This window comes from Corvus moneduloides, chromosome 2 (genome assembly GCF_009650955.1).
Source record: "Corvus moneduloides isolate bCorMon1 chromosome 2, bCorMon1.pri, whole genome shotgun sequence".
Lineage (NCBI taxonomy): Eukaryota > Metazoa > Chordata > Aves > Passeriformes > Corvidae > Corvus > Corvus moneduloides.
The window spans coordinates 36,590,856-36,614,811 of NC_045477.1; the positions used below are offsets into that span (position 1 = coordinate 36,590,856).

The 23,956-nt window shown below is 37.9% G+C and overlaps 1 protein-coding gene across 1 annotated transcript in view; it reads right to left on the bottom strand.

The window, feature by feature from the left end:
• GRM5 (glutamate metabotropic receptor 5) overlaps positions 1-23,956 on the bottom strand; it is a 246,074-nt gene that overhangs the window by 129,057 nt on the left and 93,061 nt on the right. Inside the window, 1 exon segment of the mRNA XM_032099124.1 lies at positions 7,767-8,016. Coding sequence (XP_031955015.1) covers positions 7,767-8,016 — 250 coding nt within the window.

Below are 23,956 nucleotides of genomic sequence, written 5' to 3' on the forward strand. Positions count from 1 at the left end.
CATTTAATTGGACACACATGATTTGTCATGTCACAAAAAGGTTAGAGGCAAGGGATGCCATCCAGAGGGAATTTGACAGATTTGAGAGATGGACCCGTGTGAACCTCATGAAGATAAACAAGGCCAAGTGCAAGGGGCAATCCCAAGCACAAGCACAGGATGGGCAAAGAATGGATTGAGAGTAGCCCTGAGGAGAAGGACTTGAGGTTTTTGGTGGGTGAGAAGCTCAACATGACCCAACAACGTGAACTCCCAAACTTATCTTGGGCTGCATCAAAAGAAGCATGGTGAGGATGCATGAAAAAACTTATTGAGGGAAGTGATTCTCCCCCTCTACTCTGCTCTCATCTGCAAGCCCTGGAGTGTGGCTTGCAGCTCTGGGATCCCAACATAAGAAGGTTGGGGACCTGTTAGAGGGAGTCCTGAGGAGGGCCACAAAGAGGACCACAAGGGCTTTCATTACAAAGAAACCACAAATTCTCCAGGAGAACTTCGCTTGGTGTCACTTTTTGCCATTCATTTGCTGCAGACCACTCCCAGAAACAACACACTGGTTTGGTGGAGCTTTGATCTGATTGAATAGAGTATTTTCTAACGTTACATTTTCAGATGTGTAGGAGGTGTGCTTATGTGCCAATACATGGAAATTCTTCATTGTTTGCTTGATGCCATGGTAGACATCCACCCCCACACCTCCACCACCACTCCCCACCCCAAGAAATACATATCATTCCTGAAAGAGCAAAATGAAGATGTCCTTCAAAAGAGGTGTAGAGCTTACTCCCATCCCCCACTACCTGATCTGTATTAGTAACTGTGAAATTGGACTGCAAGATGCAATGTTTATTAGAAACAGGTCAGATAGATGTCAAGAAAAAAAAGCCAAATGGATTTTAAAGGCATACAAGAAAGTTTAAAAAGTCAGGCAGACTGATTTGCTCTCAGTGTATATGTTTAATATGTTTGCCTCACTTGTCTCCCTGAAATCCTCAAGCATAGCTTGTAGAGTCTGAACCATGGAAAGGAAATTATGCTTTTTTCACTCACTGCACAAACAGCCTCAATCAACACTTCACTGCTTCCATCTGCAGCAGGACACCACTGCTATTGCTCACCCTGAGGGTCTCTGAGCCATGAGGCTGCCTCAAACGGAGACCACAGAGCTCCTGTTCAAAATCAAGTGATTTTTTACCCTCTAGTTTGCTTTATTTCTAAAGACTCTGGATACAGGAGGGAAGAAAACTTTTCACTTCCCTCATCTCTTTTACAGCTCCAGAAAGCAAACTTTTGTTTTGCTGTTAAGTTCCTGGTTTTCCAGGTATCAATGAAGATTCTGACTTAATGCTGGTATTTACAGAGCATTTAATTACTACATATACAATGATACCTGCTTTCTTGGGTTACACATTGATGCCTGAACAAGAGAACAGAGATAAATAAATGAGTGGGCAACAGACAGTTTTCTTATAGGAAACAGCATTCAGGTGAGGCTGCACCAGACTCCTGGCTACTGTGGATTGAAGAAATAGGATCAGACTATTCATACATGTTAGGGTTGCACTATTGTACTCCAAAAGTACCTTTTCACCTGCTTATTTTGTCCCTGGAGGAGAGATCTGCACATTTATCTTGCATCTATCTTCCACAGTTTTGTCAAATGTTAGACAGTAAGAACTATTCTAGATAGAAGAATTTTGTCTGATTAATACTTCCCTGAAGCAGCACAAATAACCAAAAATTAATTTAGAGCACATTTCAGTTCTACAAAATTTCATATCCTAATTTTTTTACAAGAAATTCTTCACCAGCTGGACTTGTACAACGATAGAAAAAGGTGTGTTAACACACACCACACAGCGTACTTTCAGGAAGGAAATCACTACATCCTCTGCAGTTAGATTTTTCTTCATCCAACAGACACTTTTTAAAATCTCACAAAAGATTTCTTATTAAACTTTTGAGAAGAACTCATTTCCCTCAGATCATCTATCTTGCTTTAATTTTCCTTCAGCTATAGTTGCCCTTTTTATTTGCTAACCAGCTTTTCTTCATATGTATTGCTGAGTTTCCTATCAGCTGAATTACTTTTGGGACCCCCAGGAACAAATGCTTCTCCATATTTTATTCTCCCTCCTTATCCTCATCTCTACTACTTACCTTCTACTTAGCTCATTTGCTGCAACATCTCATAGAATCAATAACAATTTCCGCCAATCCATCTCCTCAGGAGGTAGGCAGATATCTTATTAGAAGAAGTGATTTGTGATGGAGAATGTCTGTGTTGTTCTGAGAAGAATGGGCACAGCTTCATTGGTCCTTCTTCCCTCTTGCAGAGCCTCACTTCAATTTCTTGTGATCATCACACTGCTAGAAGTGGTGTCCTGCCCTTAGCCACCTTCATCTGGGCATGCTCTGCAGCCATGGCATGCTTCAGAGGAACAGCCTGAGGCAGCCCAATGGACAGACTTTCACATATCACAGAGCAGAGTGAATCCTGAAAATGCAGGATGTGGTTCTTCATTTTTGCAAGGACATTACAGCATGTAGTCATCAAGTCCTGACTGTACTTCAAACAAGATGGAAACTCTGTGGGATGCCCTGCAGCTCTGAACGTCCCATTCCTTTGCATTCCTTTGCTATAGATACTGCAGCCAATTAATGGTTTTATATTATTTCTGTGAATCCTTGCTCAGTTAAGTATCTAAGAGTCATGTAGAGATTAAATCAGACTGATAAATTTTGGCCACATTTCTTCAGCTGGACAGCTGAAAATCAGAATCAGTACTACAGCCTAGGGACATATTTCCATCTCTGATAAATGTTTTTCTTCATTGTGTATAATTTTATCATTTAGTACAACAGAAAGTCTGGATAATCTTAATTAACTCTTTTTTTAAATCAGATATGAAAGTGAATACAGTAGTAAATCTGACACACCATATGCATACATGAACATATGAAGCAAATGGAAGTGCCAATAATTTCCTGAAGATGAGTACTGCTTGCAGGATGTTTTTTGGAAGCTGGAGACATTTAGCAAGCCTTTTTTATCTCTGTATACCTCTGCTTTCCCTTTAGAGTCACAGAATCATTAAGGTTGGAAAAGACCTTAAGGATTATCAAGTCCAACTGTTCACCACTAAACCATTATCCCCAAGTGCCACATGCACACACATTTTGAACACTTCTAGAGATGGTGATTTCACCACTTCCCTGGGCAGGGAATTGTTCCAATGCTTGACCATTCCAATGCCCTTGTCCTTTCCCTTCTCTTCCTGTTTAGGTAGAAAAAACTGTCTTGCAGTTGGAATCACAAATTCTTTGCAAAATTTCTGTCTTCTGCTCTTTAGGTTAGTACAATAACTGTTTTGTAATAATAAACAAATCAACCAGAAGAAGTTCTCTTGTCTAGAGGTAAAAGACATATAGTGACTACATCCATGAATCTTAATGTTCTTCTGCCCCAAAACAGAGTCTCAACTGCTGCTTGGTAACAATCCCCAACTGCTGTCACCAGCACCATGCCGAGTCCCATCCCAAAAGTGTTAGTTGATTTAAGATAAATTAACTCCAGCAAGCAAAAAGAGAATATAGTTATTCAGTGCTGTCATTGTGTTTTCTGAACCCATTTTATTTAGGACAGTAATATCCAATACTCATAATTCCTGTTGCAGCTAATAGTTTCTATTTTGTTATGAAGAATCGTGTGACCTAGCACTAAGATACTTAGTCATTCTGAGAGATGTTTTGGAATCCCTGCAGATGAAAGGCATCAAATAAAATTATCCTTGTAGAGAGTTAACACAGACATTTTGTCCAAAGACCGAAACTAAGAGTCAAGAGGAGCAGGATGAAGGTGAGGATACCACAAGAAAGAAACTTTCAGCTATTGGGTCTGAATATTACAGAAAATGAGGAAAAGCTGAAAGTCATATACAACCAAACTGGTTATATCTACACAATTAATACTCCATAGTTACTTATGGAACCTGTTTCATAACAGATATAAAGTTATTCTGCTATGTGAATGTATTATTTATTCTCGAATAAATTTGTCTGTAAGGGTATCTCCTGGCATATGACCTGTGGATGACAGAAGCAGTGAGGACAAACAGGTGAAGCCTGGTGTCCATATCTCAATTAAGTTGAATAATGGTAAAGTTAAAATAACATTTTTTTTCACACTTGAAAGTCAGGACACTCACCTTTATATTTGAGGTTTAAGTCCAATTCTTCAAGATGCATGAGGTAAATATTTGGTGAGCATTTAAAATGTTTTCCATGAATCAAAAAGCTCTGGAATGTTACAATCATTAATGACATGCCACCTTTCATATCTGTCACAGGCAAGCAATGCAATTTCAGAAACTGCATAGTAGGTCAAGAGTGGAGCGTTTATTGAAAGATATCTTCTTTCTCCCCTTGGGGCTGTAAAAGGTAATTTATCTGCTATGCACTCTCCTTGGCCAATCCATTTTCTGTTTATCTGAGCATAAAACAGATGCTGTGAGAAATCCATAGCTTCAAAAAATCCCAATATTTTGCAAGGCTTAAGATTGAAAATATCACGGATGAATCCAAATTAAAAATGGAACAAAAAGGAAAGCTAAGAGGAAGTGGAAATGTTGATTTATTGTGGTTTCCCATAAAGCTACTGGGTGGCTTTTTGACTTTAGTTCTTTCCGCGCATTTGGAAAAGAAACAAAATAATTCTCCACTTAACAAGACAGAAGCATTTGTGGAGAAACAAAAAAGTATTCATTAGTAGATGGAGTTTTTCTTGTGAGCCCATTGCATTTCAGTGACAGGCACTCTCACTACACTTGGAATGTCCTTTTATAACCTTCTCAGTTGAATGGGCAGCCCAGAGCAACTTCAGGATCAGACAATGAATGAAAGTATAAATCTTATCCTAGTCCATTTTCCTGCATAGCCTTGCAAGAAAAATTAATTTCATGAGCCTTCTTAAATTTCAGATGTAGCTCTTTCCCCTTAGAGCACTCTGAACCATCTGTTCTTCTCAAAATCTTGCCTACTGTCTTTTCCCCCTATAAATGAGGTACAAAAAGGTCCCCAATATAATCTGCTTGTATAAGATCTGGGAAAATAGAGCTTCAAATCCCTACAGGAACTCAGGTAATCACTGGACAATGATATTATTGTCTTACACCCCATCTACATGAAGAAGCTTTCTTGCAAGTTCCCTGCTTTTTCTTTAGCTTTTTTTCTTTTCCCTCTGCCGCAAAGCCTAGAGATAGCCCATATTGGAAGGAGAACATTTTTGTAAGAATGAACATTTTTGTGGGACATTGTCACTCCACAACTTCCCACACCCTACACATGATTCTTGCTGTGTGGCAGAAACATAAAAAACTGCTCTATAAACTAAGGGCAGCTCAAAGCCTAACAAAAGTCCTCAGTGGGTAAAACTAGCTAGTTAGTTTGGTTTTTTATTTTTCCCTGTCTTATAGCTAATTTTGATAACAAATTGGAAACAAATCTATTGAAAAATATGGGATGCCTCAAGATCCTTGGGATCTCTGAAGTGCAGAGCCATATGGAGAGAGACTGTATCTCTCCAGCTGTCCTTGTCTGATGTAGTATTTAGTGGATGGGGACATCCACTATGTCTGAGTAGCCACTTCTCAGCCATTACCTTGGGATATCTGATAATAAATAAAAAGAATAGAAAAAAATTCCTACACTTTTCTTTTTCTTTCTTTGTAAACACTTCCAGTTCGTGTTACATTTTTCACAATTAAATTGTGTAGTTCTGCCACAGGCATGGATTCACGCCAAATGGTCAGGTAGAATTAAGGATTTTTGTTTCAATTTGAAAGACTTTACAGTTTAGGCTTCTAAGAGAAGCTATCACTTTCAATTTACTCAATGGAAATCATATACTAAATAACAACTTTCTTATAATTACTCATAATAATTCCCACTGCAGCTAGAAACCGGTATTTTTCACAAAGAAACAAAATAAAACAAACAAAACAAACAAAAACCCCAAGCAAAGCCTCAAAGGCTGTTCTCTCTAGACTCTGGTTTTTTTGAAAGAGCTAATCTGAATTGCTCCACTCCTATTCACAGTCAGCAGTTCCTGAAGTCTTTATTCATAAAAGCATCCAGAGGGCTAAATTTAGCACTGCTGTACATAAATCCCGAACAAAATCATTTATAGTTTGGAGTCTGGAGTAGTTAAGGGCCAACATATTTTCTGAAAACAATGCTTACTGGCTTCTAAATTTGGATACTGCTGCAGATAGTTGACACTTTTTTTTCTGGGGACAGAAGAAGATAGCAAACATCCTATGGGACCAGACTCAGCTAGAGATAGTGGAGGTGGCATTTGTTCCAATCTACTCTGAACAACTGAAAAGTTGGCTTTTCCACCAAAGCTAGTGATCAAGAAAGTCTGTACAAGCTCCTTTCTAGAACATAATTTCTCTGAGCTACTCGAAACACATTACAAACAAGGGTCCAAAGAAGGTCCTATTTTGCTCGATTAACTGTAGAGAGAATCCTGATGGCTACATGGAAGTGCATAAATGTTTAGGTGAATCTCACCTTGAGGATTGTGCTCCATTTAGGTGTCAGTCCAGAAATGGACCAAGCTAGTCCATGGAAGACCCTACAGATGAAATGTATGTGAAAAGAAGGGTGGAGACAGTTGCCATATATCAGAGAAAGAATTAAGGAATTGCCATCTCTAAATGCCAAAATGCAGGCTGATGCCACAGAGTAAGGGCAGAGGCAAGAGTCACTGTTTTTGCCTGTTTGTTTTCCCCTTTGCCCAAGGGGGAAGAGCAGCTATATGCAACAGGGCAGACTGGGAACAGAGATTGGTGTCCTCCCAGTTGGACAGACTCAGTCTCCCAGCTGTCCAAGGCAGTCCTTCAAAGTTTCCCTGCAGGTCCCACCATGACTTCTGGTTTCACTGACACCATTTTACTTGTGCTCCTGTAGGGTTCATGCTTGGGGCAACACCAGGTCATGCTTCTAATAATGCACTGGAAAGGCAGTGAATCACATTAGTTGACTCCTGGTATACTTCATTTTGTGCTCAATACATCATTTTTCCTGTCTTGTTTAGGAGTCACTTGTTGAATAAGGGGAAAATGCAAAGATCCCTTCGGGTTCACATGAATAATTTACTTCTCTGCTTATGAGCCCAGGATCTTTTCCTTCTGGGTGAGCACACATTAAGTGAGTTTTCTTTTCTTCTTTTGGTAGTTAGGAAAAAACACTGATATCATTCAGCTAAGAGAAAGGATTACCTATATATTGCCCTTAGGAGAATATGCACATCAGCACATTGGCTCAGGAAGAAAAGGTGATAGCTAGCAAACTTTGTTTTAGGAAGTTCTATTTCAGGTACACCCAGAGGCCATATCAGCAATTCTTAACACAGAATTACTGGAATGAAACACAGCTTCAGGCTGTATATGTACACAATGCATTTTAAACTGCAGTGAACAAAGCAGGTGATATAGACCAAAGATTTGTGCCCCAGCTTTCCCTTCCACAATGCTGCTAAGACTGGCCAAGCAGACTTGTGTTTGCCTGGCATGTCGTGAGAATGATGTATGTCTTTGTAGCGTTTTTACTGCTGCGACACAGCTGACATTTCTTCCTATCTTTTAGATACGTACAGGTATAGGAAAGGCCATGAGTCTGTGTTTTATGTATACTTGACTGGACTGTCTTCCTTTTTCTGCCCTGCTGACTAAAACAGCTGGCTATAACTGCACAGTATTACTCACCTGCCTAGCAGCAGAAACTCTCCAGCGAGTCCCAGGCGCCTCATAGCCATCAAGAGGCCTCTCACAGTCATGCCTTCACAGAAGCAGGCAACCACTCTTGCCTTGGGCAGGTGGCTCCGAAGCTTTCGCAGCAGCTTGTCAAAGCTCTGCTCGCCAGCATTGCTGTAGATCTTGTAGGAGTGTGCAATGCAGATCCCTTCCTTGGCAGCCATATCTTTGAAAGCTTCCATTCCACTTTCACCATAGTTTCCTAAAAGTAAACAGAAACACAAATGCATATATTAAAATCTGCAGTGGCTTTTCTTCTTTGGAAACATCAGACATCTTAAAGAGTATGTTACATATCTGCACAGAGATCACTGTACCAGTCTTAACAATATCACTTTAACCTTTTAATTAATCCATTTTTCAAGACAAGATCAACAAATTTTCCTAGAAAATTCACTTCTCTTCAAGTGCCTGCATCTCTGCTGAAGCCAAAGGCTTCAGCAGTTGTGTACCTCACTACCTGTGAGGATCTGGTCCAAAATATGTACAACAATGTATATGCAAATGGTAGTCTCTTCTGATTCCCTTAAACTGACTAAATGTGATCAAATGCTCTGTGATTTATTTCGGTAAGTTAAAAAATGTATGTTGAGAATTAATTTTTAAGTTTAGTATTTTAAATATATGCAAAAACAAAAATCTCATAACATCACCTAATTCATAATGCAATTTGGAAAGCAACATTTTTTTTAGTTAGAGTGAAAGGTAAAACTAATTTTGTTGAAAGAAAAATTTCTACTGGAGAGTGAATGATAAAACTGAGGATTAGCATTACATGGATCACAAGACCACAGATGAACTGAATGTGCTTTAGTGTTTTTTCTTTTTTTCTTTATTTGTTTGGTTGGTTTTGTTGGGTTTTTTTTGGTGTGGTTTTGTTTTGTTTTGTTTGGGTTTCCATAGGGGATTTTTTGTTTGTTTGTTTGCTTTGGTTTTGTTTGTTTGCTTGTTTCTTTTTGTTTGTTTTGAATTTAATTTCTACCAGTAGGAAGAACTTCATATTTTCTTTCAATCTCTTCTTTGTCTATGGGAATAAATTGGTAATAGATATTAACAGACAGACACATTTTTTTTCCTTTATTCTGTCTCACCACAGAAACTTTCTTCACTGCCAGGCCTACCTAAAAGTTGCAGTGCTAAAACAGTGGAGGTACTGGTACCACTGACAGTCATCCTGACCAGGATTGTGTGTCTGGTTGCCTGTGCTCCTCCATCTGGCTGTTGAAGTCTGTTTCATGTCTCATTTAAATAAGAAGGCCTCTGAGGCAGGAAATATTTCAAAAAAATAATGTCTTAAACCCTCAGTAATATTCCACAGAAATAAAATCGTTTAATTAATTAATAAGACGTGAGTGTTAAAGTGATGATGTTGCAAGAAAATGCTTATCCTTCACAAATTTGTTAGCTTGCAAATGGAAGAATCTGTAAGAAAAATTCTTTCTCTTACCAGCAGAATTGCAAGTGCATAGGAGCATTGACAGTGAAAATGTATGTGAAGCAGTGAGAATCAGACACAGATTTGGACTGTCACCTGGATTTTTTGACTTAGGACATAGGAGCCCTGAAGCATTCCGCTTGCCCACCTGGGGAGTCATCCCTATCACTCTGGTGCAACAGCTCAGAGGCTTTGTTACACTCAGCACTGAATATGAATGTAAAAACAGTCCTTAGTTTTAGGATCTTACCATCCAAATGGTTAAAAGACACAAAGAACAGAAGACAGGAAATAACATTATCTTCCTTTTGCATCAGGAATGCATCACCGAGACCTTGAGACCACTAAATTTCCAAATTGCACCCAACCAAAATGGCAACCTGAATGCAGGTGTCTCCACCTAAACAAACTTTCATTTTCCTCCTTGCTGTGATTAGGCCTGATGGAAACCACATTACTGTGCAAATTGTGCCTGGACAAAATGTCATTTGAGTTTTAAACTCAGTTGTTGCAGTGCTTCCTGGGAGAAGTAAATCAGGTGTCCAGTGCTTCCCCCTGTGTCATGCCCTTAGGGCAAACTGTGTTTCCTGTGGTACATGAGCATCAAGTGATTCCTATGGGATGCTGAAACAGTTCAGCTAGAGGTCAAAACCATGGTGTCTCATGAAATATGTATTATAGCTGCCAAAGTCAGTCTGAAGGAAAAACGTGTGTCAGTCATATTTAACTCCCAGCAGACCCTGAAGACTGCAAAAATAAAATTAGGCTGTTTGACATGAAATACACTACTTTGTCTAAAATTATTCTTATTTAGGTCATTCTGGATCAATATTAAATGTTCTGTTTCACTTTTTCTAACAGAAAATTAACAGGACATAGAAGCATTGTCAATCTTTGCCACAGAACATGAACGTTTGAGGAAAAACTGTATATCTCAATGTGCTGATTTTGGTTGTGGTAGAGACAATTTTCTTCACAGTGGTTAGTACAGTGTTATGTTTTGGATTTGTGCTGAACATGGGGTTGATAATATAGAGGTGTTTTTGTTATTGCTGAGCAGGGCTTACACAGAGCCAAGGCCTTTTCTACTTTTCGTGCTGTCACACTAGCGAGGAAGTTGGGGGTGCCTGGGAGGCTGGGAGGACACACAGCTGGGACAGGTGACCCCAGCTGACCAAAGGGATATTCCAGACCATGTGACATCATGCTCAGTAAATAAAGTGCAGAGAAGAAGGAGAAAGGGAGGGATGTTTGGAGTGATGGAGTTTGTCTTCCCAAATCACCATTACATGTGATGGGTCCCTGCTCTCCTGGAAATGGCTGAACACCTGCCAGCTCATAGGAAAGTGATTTAATTCCTTGTTTGCTTTGCTTGTGTGCATGGCTTTTTTCTTTACCTATTAAACTGTCTTTATCTTAAACCATGGGTTCTTTAGCTTATACCTTTCTGATTCTCTACCTGATCCTGCTAGTGGGGGAGTGAGTGAGCAGCTGCCTGGTGTTTCGCTGCTGGCTGGTGTTAAATTATGATACCCAAAGAGATTGAAATTCTGAAGATCTCATCCTCTGTCAAAAAACTCTCAGTGGAAAATTCCCAGACAGGTCCAGCTGACTTACAGAACTGCATATCTTCTATGTTCCAAATACTGCAGTATTTGTTTGAAAGTGGTATAAGCATACAAACTATTATCCTGAGGCTTGCTATAAACCTGAGATTAGGTTTAATTACAGTACTAAAAAAATAGCAGGTCTTTCAGTGAGCATGAAGTGCATTAGTAACTCTTTTCCAATCAAATAAAGTCTGCTCTAGCACAAACACCATGGTTTCATCAAGCATCAAGACAGGGAGATTTTATGAAACCATATAGAAAGTTATGTGTCATCCAAAATCATAGGAAACATGTTAAACTACCAGGGGTACTTAGGAAAACGTTAGGTTCTTTGGAAGAAAATTCATCCTGGCAGTCCAAATCCGAGAGTCACTGACGTCTCCAACTGGGAAAACTACAGCTCTATGACATGAGCTCAAGGGAGATTTGATGAAAACAGAAAGCAGCTTTGCTTCAAGACACTCATAAAAATACACCAGTGGTGCTCTTGCCTTGCTGATTAAACTCTATGCAATTAATTATTCATAGTGAATTCTCCTGTTGTGCAAGTGGTTTGATGAGGGATGTATATCTAGTACGAGCCATACTGTGGGGATAATGAACACTCCTTGATGGAAAACAAAAATCTTTTCTGTTAAATTTCTTTGCATCACAAATTAAGAAACATTTCCTCTGGGCTCTTTCTTTCTGAATAAAACATGTATGTGCATAAACATATACACGTGGCATTGAAGGAATGAGAGCGAGAAAGCAGGTAAAGTGCATTCTGTCATTTCCTTGAGGATGAGATGTGAGGTTCACAGTGGAAGAAGATCTACAGCTTTCTGAATGGAACTGGCCTCCTCAGGGACATGATTCTTTGGTATACCTATAGCAGTACTACCAAAACTGCCACAGCAAGTTTCCAGCAACAGGGTAGTTCACACTGTCCAGCAAGGTTTATGACACAGGAAGAAGGATATAGGGACTTCAAGATTTGCTCAAATGGATGGGCAATGGTGATGTCTTATGCAGTTGGTAGTTTCACTTCCAAGTGAAAATTAATTCAGAACTAAGCTGGAAACAAACCAACATTCTTCTGTGAGTCCCCTATGATGAAAGTTGCCTACATCCATGAATTTACCCATGTATCTATTTTTTTTCCACTTCTAAATTTAAAGAAAATTCCAAAGGAAATGTTAAAAATAAGGGAGGGATTTATTTATTCTTGCTTGCCTCATTCCAGTTCAGCAGAAAAGACTCCGCAAAAAACACAAGCTGGAGCTCAAGTACGGTCAATTTAAATTCAGCTCCCCTTGCCCCACCAAACTCCATCTCCATTTCAGTATTCAGAAACTGGCACCTTTATACTGCAACTGGCTCTGCTAGAGGAGGTATCACAGTTTTTTAGTGGATGTTCCTGTCCTCTTGAAACTTTGTCTGTGGTGCTGTAATCAGAGCTATTAGCAGTAGATGGTTTTCATAAATGTGTCCTCTTGGCAACAAGTGGCAGCTGAGTTCTTTTAAAATACCAGCCTGGATCCTGCATGTTGCCTACCTGAAAGTCTGGCCCTAAGCCCAGTCAAAAGCTACTCCCATATGTCTCTTCATGTTGTTTTTTTTTTCTTAAAACCAATGATGTCATCATGCAAAAGACTTATCCCCGCTTCAGAGTTGGAATTTTGTTCAAAACTCAAGCATATGCGTCCCCACCTACAGTCTAACTATAACGATCTGTTGGTTCCACTTCCCATGAATCAGTACTAGAAACTACTAAGAAGCTTAAAAAGAACAGATTGTGCTTTTTTTCCAGATGAAGCTTAATATAGTAAAGCACATAATAATACTTCAATCTGGTAGCAAAGGGTCAGGTAAACTGCAGGTGGCTCTTGCTTCCCCTCCTGCCCAGCAACTGAGACAATTAAACTCCCTAACCACAAACCATTAAGATCTTATGTGCATTACACAACAAAACAACATTTTAATTCTTAAAATTAGCAAAATGTACTGACATCTGCCATATCACGTTAGAAGTTATCAATAGGAGATCAAAAGTCTCTATTGCCAAATGGAAGAACAAACTATGTTTTCTCCTGCCCAGGAATTTTTGGGATGTCATGTATGCCTTTTTGAATAAAAGAGCTGTTTCCATCAATAGCTGTACATGCAAATTGTTATCAGATAGTTCTTTGGTTTTAGAGATTTTCAGTGACCATAGATGAGCATCAATCTTTAGGAGAGATTTAAGATGTAGGATTGCTTTTGGCAGGTCACAGTGAAAATTCACAAAGCAAAAGAAGAGGAGCCTTGAGTGAAACAGAAGAAATGCATTATGTCATTCATTAGGCTGGTAATAATCCTACCTGTCACAAACCATATCTATTTACGCAGAAATGCTCTCATTATTTTTCTAGGCAAGGAAGAGCAAATCAGAATAATATTCTATGCTGTATCTGAGCCACGGAAAAGAAGTCAAGTCAGGTTAAAATTTGCAGTATATGTTTTGCAAGAAGTAAAGGGAATACAGAGCTTCATCTTCCACTTCTTTCCATCTGCACCAAAAGGATGAACTTTGCCAGAAATATAAAAAGACAAGGTATAGCTTTGGTACAATTTTGAAAATGCATGTGGGAGTACTAGAGCATATTTATGAAAGGCAACACATTGGTTGATTAGCAAGATGATCTTCCTGAAAGTTGAGGATATGGGGGTGTTTCCCAAATGGAAATGTTAGAGGTGTCTTTGACTGTTACAATTCAAATTAATCATGGAAAAACACCAATAGGACCTGCTACTACCTACTAGATATTGTCCACATTTAACTCTTGTCACTATGAGTCTTTTAAAGTACCTCACTGTTAAGAATAGGGGCATAAACCAAGTCTTTCGAGCAGCTGGAGCAACCACATGCCACTGATATAACATGATCAAAATCACAGCCTTCTGTGTAGTTATGTCTGCAAATAGAACATGACAATAGAGTGTTATTTTATTCTAAAGGGTACAAACCAAATGAAATCAAAACACATATGCCTGAAATTCTGGAGTTGTCTATGTGTGTTAAAAAAAAAAACAAAAAGAAAACCCAACTTCTTTGCATCTCATCCAAATACTTTATTTAAATGATTTTTAAATGGGATTTACATTTCTATATTAAATATATATGTGTAAAACAATACAAATTTTTTTTAGAAGTTCATTATGAAAGCAACCCGTTAAAAACAACTTAAATGAGAATAGTTCCTCCAAATATACTCCACTTCAGTATTTCCAACCAGACTTTTTCCTTAATAATCACTAGTGGACTAGGCTGTTCCACTTCAATCATCGAGTACTAGATAGCAACTTCAGGACCTTTGGGTTCTTTCCTCATAAAATGTTAAATATGAAAGCCTGAATTTAATGGGAAGAAATGATAAACATGTATACACCTTTGTATGGACAGAAGGTTTCTCCAAAGAAATTGCTTCTCTAGTGAAGCAGACAGGCAACGTTGGCTGGGCTTGGAGAAACCTTCTCTCTGCCACGTTAAGCAAAGGAGTGGCACAGGGCAAAAATTCCCTCAGGGATTAAATTAAGAACGCTACCTACTCCATCCTTAAAACTGCTATACTTGCCTTCTGTAAGCACAGAAAGTCTCAAAGTGATTTGGAGGATGCAACCTAAAATCTGAGGCCTCATAGGGCACATAACCACTGACGGCTACAGTTAGGACTCTATCCTTAGCTCTCCATAGGATTGTGGAGAATCATGTACACCTTTTCTCAGATGTTAATCTTTTCTGTTCAAACTGAAAGCTCTTCAAACAGCATTTATCTACTGCCAAGTATCCATAAAACTCAGACCCCAAAGGATTGCCTATGTTCCCAGTGGCTTGGTAAGTTCAGATACTACAATTCAAGATGTGTCAATATAAAGAAACATTAGTTACCATGATGTCATACGAGCTATGAAATTAATTCCATCTCCTGTGAAGAGTTTGGAGGTTATCAGTTTTCTACATTTGAAGACAGGGAATGTTTTCATAATCACAAAAATGTTTGCTAATCAAAGCCCCCCTGTCGGCATCTGTATTTCTTTTCCACGGCCTCCTTGTTTGGTACATTGTGTTACAGTATCCCCACTGCAAAACCCCCCCTTTCTTAAATCTTAAAATTCAATCTACTGAAATAATGTATAGAAATGATAATATTTGGTTTGATAATGACCATTTTATCATTTTAATATAAGATTCATATTACTTTCTGCAATGTAAAGTAAAATCAAACGTATTTTGAATCAGGTAACTATTTTTACTTCTAAAATAAATATACAAAATATATTGACATTTAAAAATAAATTTAATATGTTTAATCAGGAAATTAATTAACTCTTTTCTGTGAGGTTTTTAAGTTTCAGCTACTAGGTATTTTTTGATTAGGAGTTCTCATCCAAAGGCATTTAGACCAGCTCTATTTGTAAGGTATTTGTTTAACTAACCAAATTTTAAATCATTTTAGAGATGTAACATACAATATACCCCAAACACAACTGTACTTAATTAATTTAAACAAATCTGTTTATTATCTCCTCATCTAAGAGAGCTCATAAGTATCAGTTTGATATCAAAGTCTCTTCTCTCTCATCTTCTCTGAGCTATTTTGAAATAATAAATTAAATTCTCAAGATAATGATGACCTAGTTTCACAGTTTAATGCACCACACTTTTATTTATTTTTAAATTATCACCTCATAACTTTAAAAGAGAAACTCATTTAAACATTGCTGTTATGTGAGCAAAGGGAACAGAGTGGAAACAGCCTTCTCTGTATGCTTCCTTTGATCCCTCCTGCTAACTGGAATGTCTGCAGCTTTGTGGCCCTTGTCCACGGAGCAATGTTTGAAGTCCTACATGATGCTAATGTCTACTAGAGGATTTTAAGTCTGACAGCTCTTGCAGAAACATGCTGCCATCTCTGATTGCTCTCCTTGTTTTCAGACTGGAGAGATTAAGATTTTTCTGCTCTTTCTGTTGGGGAAATAGCTCTTTCTGTCTACCTGACTCTAAGACATTTCCATTAATAAAAGAACAGTTCCTAGTGGACTCCAGAGATGCTCAACTTTTCTTTCATTTTCCTTCAGGGTTATACTTTTCATTTTTTGTTTGGTTTTCAGATAGAAATGAGAACACCTGAGATTGACAGTATTGGGCTGCAGGCTGTTTCTTCCAGAAGACAAAGGCTAAGACAGAAAGGAGAGAGCTTTGCAGTGGGAACTCTTTGATCTATGATTCGTATCCTTCATTGTGGGTGAATTCCTCAGGAGTTCAGGTGCCTGGGGTTTATTCACTGGCATTTGGACCTAGTTCCAGTTCTGGTTTAGGCTATTAATTATTATATTTCTCAAAAGAGTTGGTCCGTTCTACAAATGAACAACATTACACTTCTGTAAATTCACAAACTGGAACATAACTTCATGTAATACTAATTCTTAACTCTGCTACGGTTTGTGTCTGGTCTTCTGAAATACACACAATGTCCTATTTTGCTGATGCAGTAGGTGAGCAATACCAGAAGACATCCGCAAAAGGAAGCATAATTCAGGGATTATTAGATTTTGAAGGCCTTTAATTAATCTTGAGTTTTCTGCTAAGTGCCTTTCTCTCTGCCCTATGTCCTCATATGTGAAATGAAGGCAAACATTTCCCTGACAGCGGTGGTGCAAGAATAAACGTTATGGAAAACTTGGATAACTGCAGTAAAAGAGCACCGTTTACATTGGTCAGACTGAATGAAACATGACAGTTTTTCCTCACAAAAACTCACTTTTTCTTTGTTGTAATAATGATCACATCATGTTTTTTTGCAGCAACAATCACTGTTTGTCTAACATTTGTTTACAAATCAACACCTGAAATTTTCCAAGAGTAGCTGAAGATGATGGCAAGGCTACTCCAAAGACTTACACCTTATTTTGACTTTAAATGATCATGCACATTCGTATTCAGAACCTTCATTTAGCAAAAGAGTTAGTTTTGTGACTCTCTCAATATGAACTTGGAGAATGGAGAGGTCTACCAGGAATCCATAAATATTTAGTGTGGTAACTGGAAGGCAGGTCTGTTGATTGTACTTCCTGGGAGTGCTTGTCAAAAGAGTTTGAAGTGGGCAATATGAAATTTCTTGGGGTATATTTATAATTTGTAGAGTACACTGTATAGGATGAGAAGACCTATACTGTGGGGCCAGCTACTTTCTTGCAGATGTTCTCATTTTAGGAACACGTTGGGTAATCATTGGCTCTTGGTGGATAACAAAGATTGAATCTTACAAAAATACTTCAAAATTGCATTTAAGATTGTTGGGGTAAAGGTGGATGCAGATATCATTAGAACACCATGATCCTCAGCTTTGGGATGCAGAAACTGAAGAAAGAGAAAATAGAACAGGGTGGAAGGTAAGAATATGAACTTCTTGACTGTGTGGGTGACCGAGCTCTGGAACAGATTGCCCAGAGAGGGTGTGGAGCCTCCCTCGCTGCAGATAGTCAAGAACCATCTGGACACAATCCTGTGCAGCGTGCTCTGGGATGGCCCTGCTTGAGCAGATTGGACCAGATGACCCTCCTGTGATCCCTTTCTACCTTACCCATCCTGTGATTCTGTGATTTGCTGAATTTCAGACTAAGCTGCCCTATAGCAAAGGCATAATTAGTTGCTAAAAATTACATAATGATTTTTGTTTTAGAAGCTCCCAACAGTAGTGGAGATTTCATGGCTACCTTGAACAATCACTGTGAAGCCAAACTAGTCTTTTCCTAAGCTTTCCATCCCTCATTCTTAACCTGTTTTTCTATATTCTCTTTGAATTTGACCTTATTAAATATTTTCTATCAAACATGAGAATAGCTTCTCAAATTGATATTTTCAGAAGCCCTCAGCAGTTTTTAAGACAACCACCACATGTCCACTTAATATTTTATTATTTTTTAAAGATTAAACAACTCCAGGATTCTAGTTTTCTTGGGAGTGTTTGCAAATTAGTTTATGTTGTCCAGACAGGATAGTGTGCATTTCAAAATATGGTACTTTCTTATCTTGTACTTTGCCTGGGCAGAGTAGAATTGAAAAACTATTTCATGCCTCAAAAACTTTTTACCTCTTTGTATACTTTCAGTAGAATATTACCTTATTTAAAAGGTAATAATAATGGTAATAATAATAGTAATAATAATTAAGGATAAGGTAAGGATAGTAATATTACCTTATTTAAAAATGGAATGACACTGTTGACTGAAGTTTAAGTTGTGATCCATTTTAATTATCTAGGTCTTGTTTTCTGCAGAACTGCTTCTCAGTCAATCATTCTTCATCCAGTATTTAAGCATTAGAATATTCTGTTCTAGGAGGAGTGTCATCCAACATGGTACTCTTTACAGATTTAATAACCATACGCTGTTTATCATAAATTCAAATCACTGTCAGAAATATAATTAAAAATGGAATCAAGGAAGTTCTGTAAGAAAGACATTGAGCTTATGTCTCCTGTTAGAAAGTGAGAAATACAGTTTGAACAATGATTTATGTTCTGTTTTGCACCTAACACAGCAAATTTAGATTCATATCTACTTAGTACATGGTTTTAAGACAAAGTAACTCATTCCACTCAAATGTTCTGAACTGGATACTAGGTTGGCTTGATACGCTTTATTTTTAAGAATACATTGTCCCTTGTTTATGACACTGGAAGGAAAGGACTCATTCCTTATAGAGAATTGTTTATTTTTTGCAGAAGTGAAATATGGTTGGCTGAGCTTTTCCTCAGTTTCTCTTTCAAGAAGAGGCAGATGAGTGTAACCTCATTTCAGTTTTTTGGTAGGTTATGCACCTTAGATAGGTTTTACCTAAGAAGGCACTAAAAACATAAGCAGTTATTCCAGAGTGCTGAGGTCCCCTGGAAGGACCCGGAGTAAAAGTCCTTGGGCCAAAGTGATCAGAGAACCTGAAGCTCTTTTTGACTTTTGCAACATGCTCAAGTTTGAATAAGATGGCCTCATGTGGTGTGCTAAACACTGTCATCCATCATATTAGCTTTCTCCTTAATGATCTGAAAAGGTATTTCAATGTTAATGAAATTTGCAAATGGCTCTTAACTGGACAATGCTGAGAATGCCAGCCAGGACACAGAAACATTGTAAAGTTGTCTAAAGATATTGTTGACTTGACTAGAAATTGGGCAAAAGAGACTGGTTCTCTTTGTCATAGTTAAACCAAAAATTCTGGAAAAATTAGCCAAAATATTCAAAATTATTCTGTAAAACAAAACATTCCTTTCTGTAATGCAAAACCAAAATATTTTAATGATTTGCAATGTTTGTAGTCTTTTTCTTTACAGGATTTCCATTTTCTAGGAATTAAAAAAAAAATTACTTTTCCTTCAGGGCTGCAATTTAAAAAAATCAGGATATTAGAAACTGTATTCCCAACAATCTCTGATGTTAATTTTTATCTCATTCCAGAACAAACATATACTTTTAAAGGGGTAGAAAAATAGTTAATATTACATTCCATTCAGAGATATCCACAAGGCACGACTAGGTCCAAAAGGCTGTGGCAGGAGACCTTCCCTGTGCGATTTTATAAATTAATCTGAAATCTAGACCTGAGCACACAGAAAGAAGAAGCAGGAAATAGACTGAGATGTCAAAAGACCTTTTTTCTCAGTCCATATTTAAAGCTGCCTCAGAGCTTCATTTTTATTTTTCCCTTTTCAAGGGACTTAGAAGTCTCTTGCAAACTTCATGGACCTGTTTAAACATCTGACATTGCATTTGGTGACAGTGTTCATAAACAGTGAAGCACTTCATTATGAAACATCTTTTATGAAAAAAACCACCACGGTAAATATGAGGAGGAGGGAGAAAGAAATAAAATTAAAATTATTAAAGAACAAAACAAAACCACACTTAGTCGCTGGATTTACTTATTTATTTTTAAGTGCTGTGTACAAAGAGATGAAAGGGTTCTTCATGATTTTAGCCTCAGGTTAAATTTCATCTGGGCTCCCTATCAGGTGCCAGGCTCAAGGCTGACTGGGGAAGTCAAAGTCCTTTTCATCAGGCACACTGTTTTGACTTCAGATATTAATGGAGATCATAAAAATCAACCCACACCACAGGAGCAGTTGATTTTCAGAAATGTTTGACCATGGTGTACTGTAACAGGCAGTGTCCATATGAGGTAATAACTAAAGAAAATTTCTCCTGTAAAGGTGGCACAGATACATAACAATATGTAGCAGTGAGAAAGAAAGGTGACAGGAAGGGGATGAGGGGAAGATTTTTTACATATTACTTTGCTGATAAAGCAAAGTACTGAGTAGCTAGATAAACTGGTATGTATTTCTACCTTTTAACAGTGTATCTTTAATTATTATTATTATTATTATTATTATTAGCAAAACTAGTACTAAATATTGCTTACAGGCCCCTGATAAGATCTTGGCCACACCATGTTAAGTATAACAAAAAGACAGGGTAAGAGAGCACCTTTTCTGAAATAGATAATTCTAAATATACAAGAAAATCAAAGAATGAGAATGGAAATAAAGACACATTAAGATAAAAAAATAGTATTTCTCAGGTGTCAGGCAACTGATTATTTATAAAGGAGTGCTAGATAAATTTCCCACTATAGCACTTGCTAACTGTGATCTTAACCCTTTCATTTGGTATCTGAAGCCATCCTCCTGGGCGCTGCCTTTGTTCCCTATATAGCAAATGGAGTGGAACCAGCAACTGCAGGAGATGATGCACCTACATATCTTACACATATTTTCTTTTTTTTTTTTTTTTTGATAGATGAGTTGACTAGAGCTGCAGAGTGCACAATTCAGTTTACTTAGTTGCCTTATTTTCAGATATCCAAAGAAACCCACCCAAAACTTGCTAAATTGTAGAATCATAAATCATGGAGTGGTTTGAATTGGAAGGGACCTCCAAAGCTCATCTAGTCCAATCTCCTTGACACGGACAGGGACACCTTCCACCTGATATGTTGCTCAAAGCTCCTTCCAATCTGGCATTCAACCTGGCCATTCTCATTCACTAATCTAATTCCAAGAAAATAATCCCTCCCTCTCCTCACAAAGAAAATCTTCTTGATTTGCATGGTATTTTTTGACCAAATGTTCAATGTAATTTTGGACCTGAAAAAGAATGTTTCTCACCCTTAAAAATAAATTACCAGCTCTAGTAAGAGTGTCATCATGGAAATTATTTAGTCCTCCACATAAGGGTAGGAAACTGAGCCAGAGAAGGAATCCAACACTAGATTTAGGAAATTTTATACTATTAGGTTCCAGTGAAAGAACTGGGTTATTTAGAAAATCTTTGCATATATTAAGAAACCTCTTCTCCCACATTTCTGTGAGCTTTTTTGGTTCTACTGGCTGATTTTACATCAGGGGAGATGAAAGAAAAATAAAAAATTCTCCCAAGGAATATGATGTAAACTGTAGATGATAGAGTACTTTCTTTATCTTCTTTTAGATGGCTGAGTAACAGCTGTGAAGATTTAACGGGTTTGTTATAGAGTGGCTGGTATCCCTTTCATTATTGGCATTACAGTCAAAACTGTTGACTACTGACTAGCTGGACCATTGGAATATTATGTGATCCTCCACTATTTGAAATTGATGACTCTGCAAAGCTAGCTACTTTTAATTTTAAGCAGCTAGGGCAAAAGTTAGCCTCTTATTTCAGTGTGGTTTAGGTGTCTGTTGCCTTCCTAGTCCTTCATACCCATGTGTCCAGACCCTAAGCCTCAGGTAGCCATTGCTCCGTTCGAGTGACTCCATCATTACAAGCCCAGTTCTAGCTTATGTTAGTTCAAACAAACATTTACCATAAAGACAGACAACATCTCCATATATACATATGAGGTGCATAACAGAATTTCACCTTGGATCTGTCCCTAGAGTCAGTTACATCTAAAGCTCATTTTCCCTTCTTATTTGAGGACGCGATGAACTCATTACTTTCTTTTGCATTGCCCTCACTATTCATCCTCAGTCTTAAACAGATATGTCTCTGATAACTTTTACATTGTCTACACAATATTAGTATTCTTGTCGAATTCAATGAAATCCTAGTTAAAAAGCAGATCAGTTCTTGCGGCAAACGTCTCTGATTTTTCAGACCTCTTTGCATTTCTATGACCCCACCAGCTGTAATGGTGTGTTTGCTTAAAAAAGGCCACAGAAGTGTGGAATGTCGATGTTATGAAATGTGCCAGCATTTAAGAGTGAGCAGAGGAGCCACTGAACACACCACAGCTGAGTGATCAAATGGCAGAAGGAGTAATGGACCACAATGAGCAGGTATCACAGTATGTTAATCTCAGTGTAAAATAGATTTGACTTTAAGTAATGATGTTCCCACTTGGACCAGATTCCAAAATTAGTGCAGGAAGCAGAAAGCTCTCTGATCTGCTGCCAGGTCATCAGGCACTAGCTTGAACAGATGCTCCTTATGGAATTTATTGTATGAAAGAAGGAACACCAGTTAATCTGATTTACAAGGTTATGCATAATATTTCTGCACCACAGATTTCCAATTTGTTATTAGCAAACAGCTTTAATTCTCCGATAAATACGTTTGAGAAGATTTGTGCTGGGCTTTGTTGGTACGTACGTGAAAAACTGCTTTGCAAAGATCCCTATCCCCACAGCACGTGTATGATTTGTAATTCTGGAAAGTACATGAATAATGGAGGCAATTTTAACCAATGACTGCAATAAGCTGTAAAAATCAGTAAAAAATAACATTAACAAGGCTGGCAGGTGGAAATCTGCAATGATGCCTGCTGGCCTCCAACTGATCACTTTCCTCTCTATATGTGTTCCTGTGTTAGTGAACTCCTGAATGTTTGTCAGCTTTTCATTACCATATATTGCAACATTAATGAAAGGTTGTTGCTTTTGGGTATTGTCCCTGCATAAAAGTAAACAATGTTATGTTGATTTTCTCTCAATATTAGCAGTTTAAGGAAGAAAATTCTGATTGAAATTCTGAAAACTTTTCTGCCTTTTCTGGGTTGTTTTCTGGGGTATGAAAGAAAAAAATTAAATTCTACCTTTTAAAATTTTTACATGTTTTTTTCTTATTTACCTGTAAAATACTACATGCTTTACATGATTTATTTAGGTATCTGCCAATATCTTTGTTATCCCTATTTTACCCGTAATATATTATTATGTGACAATACCCTGCTTGACACCAAAGTCTGTTTACTTTCAATGCCTCTCTCCTTTCAGAAAGATTAGATATTTAAACCTTCCCATGAAATTCCAAATTGATTTTCAACATCTGAAGGTTTCAAACAGAGAAGGACCTGCTGTGATCATCTCAATGTTATCTTTCACAACAAAACACATTTTTTATGTTTTTGTGAAATTAGTTATTTGCTTTTGGTTAAAGCAAATTCTTCCGAATTCTCTTCAAGGAGAGTAAAAATGCAGGGAGTAATTTTTTCTCTAAGGTTTAATAAAATCAATTATTAGCAAGGTCTAGAGCTAAAATCATGCCTTTAACCTGATGTTCAGGTAATAACCAGGAGGATATCTGCAACGGTGTCTTGCCCTTGCAGAGCTACAATACACTGTCACTTGAAAGTGGCATCAGGTGTTCTCACCTTTCTCTAAAGCACAGAACCTGGACCTGTGATACATGGGAGATAGCAAATTGCCTCCAGCATTCTGAGATATGGCAGAAAATAGTTGTGTAGTACTCAGCAACTGAGTAGCAGGGGAATATCGAGGGAACAAATGAGGATTTCACCTTTCTCTAAAGCACAGAACCTGGACCTGTGATATATGGGGGATAGCAAATTGCCTCCAGCATTCTGAGATATGGCAGAAAATAGTTGTGTAGTACTCAGCAACTGAGTAGCAGGGGAATATCAAGGGAACAAATGAGGATTTTAGTGCCTCGAGGAAGATTTTAGTTTGTGTTTGTGGAAAGTGTGATCAGTATCAGCTGTTGCAACTAGATCTTGATTAGTGTTCAGAGAATCCAGTGACACCATTCCCTCTTTATTGCCATTCACAACTGCTTTGCCATTATTATCTGCTTCACTAGAA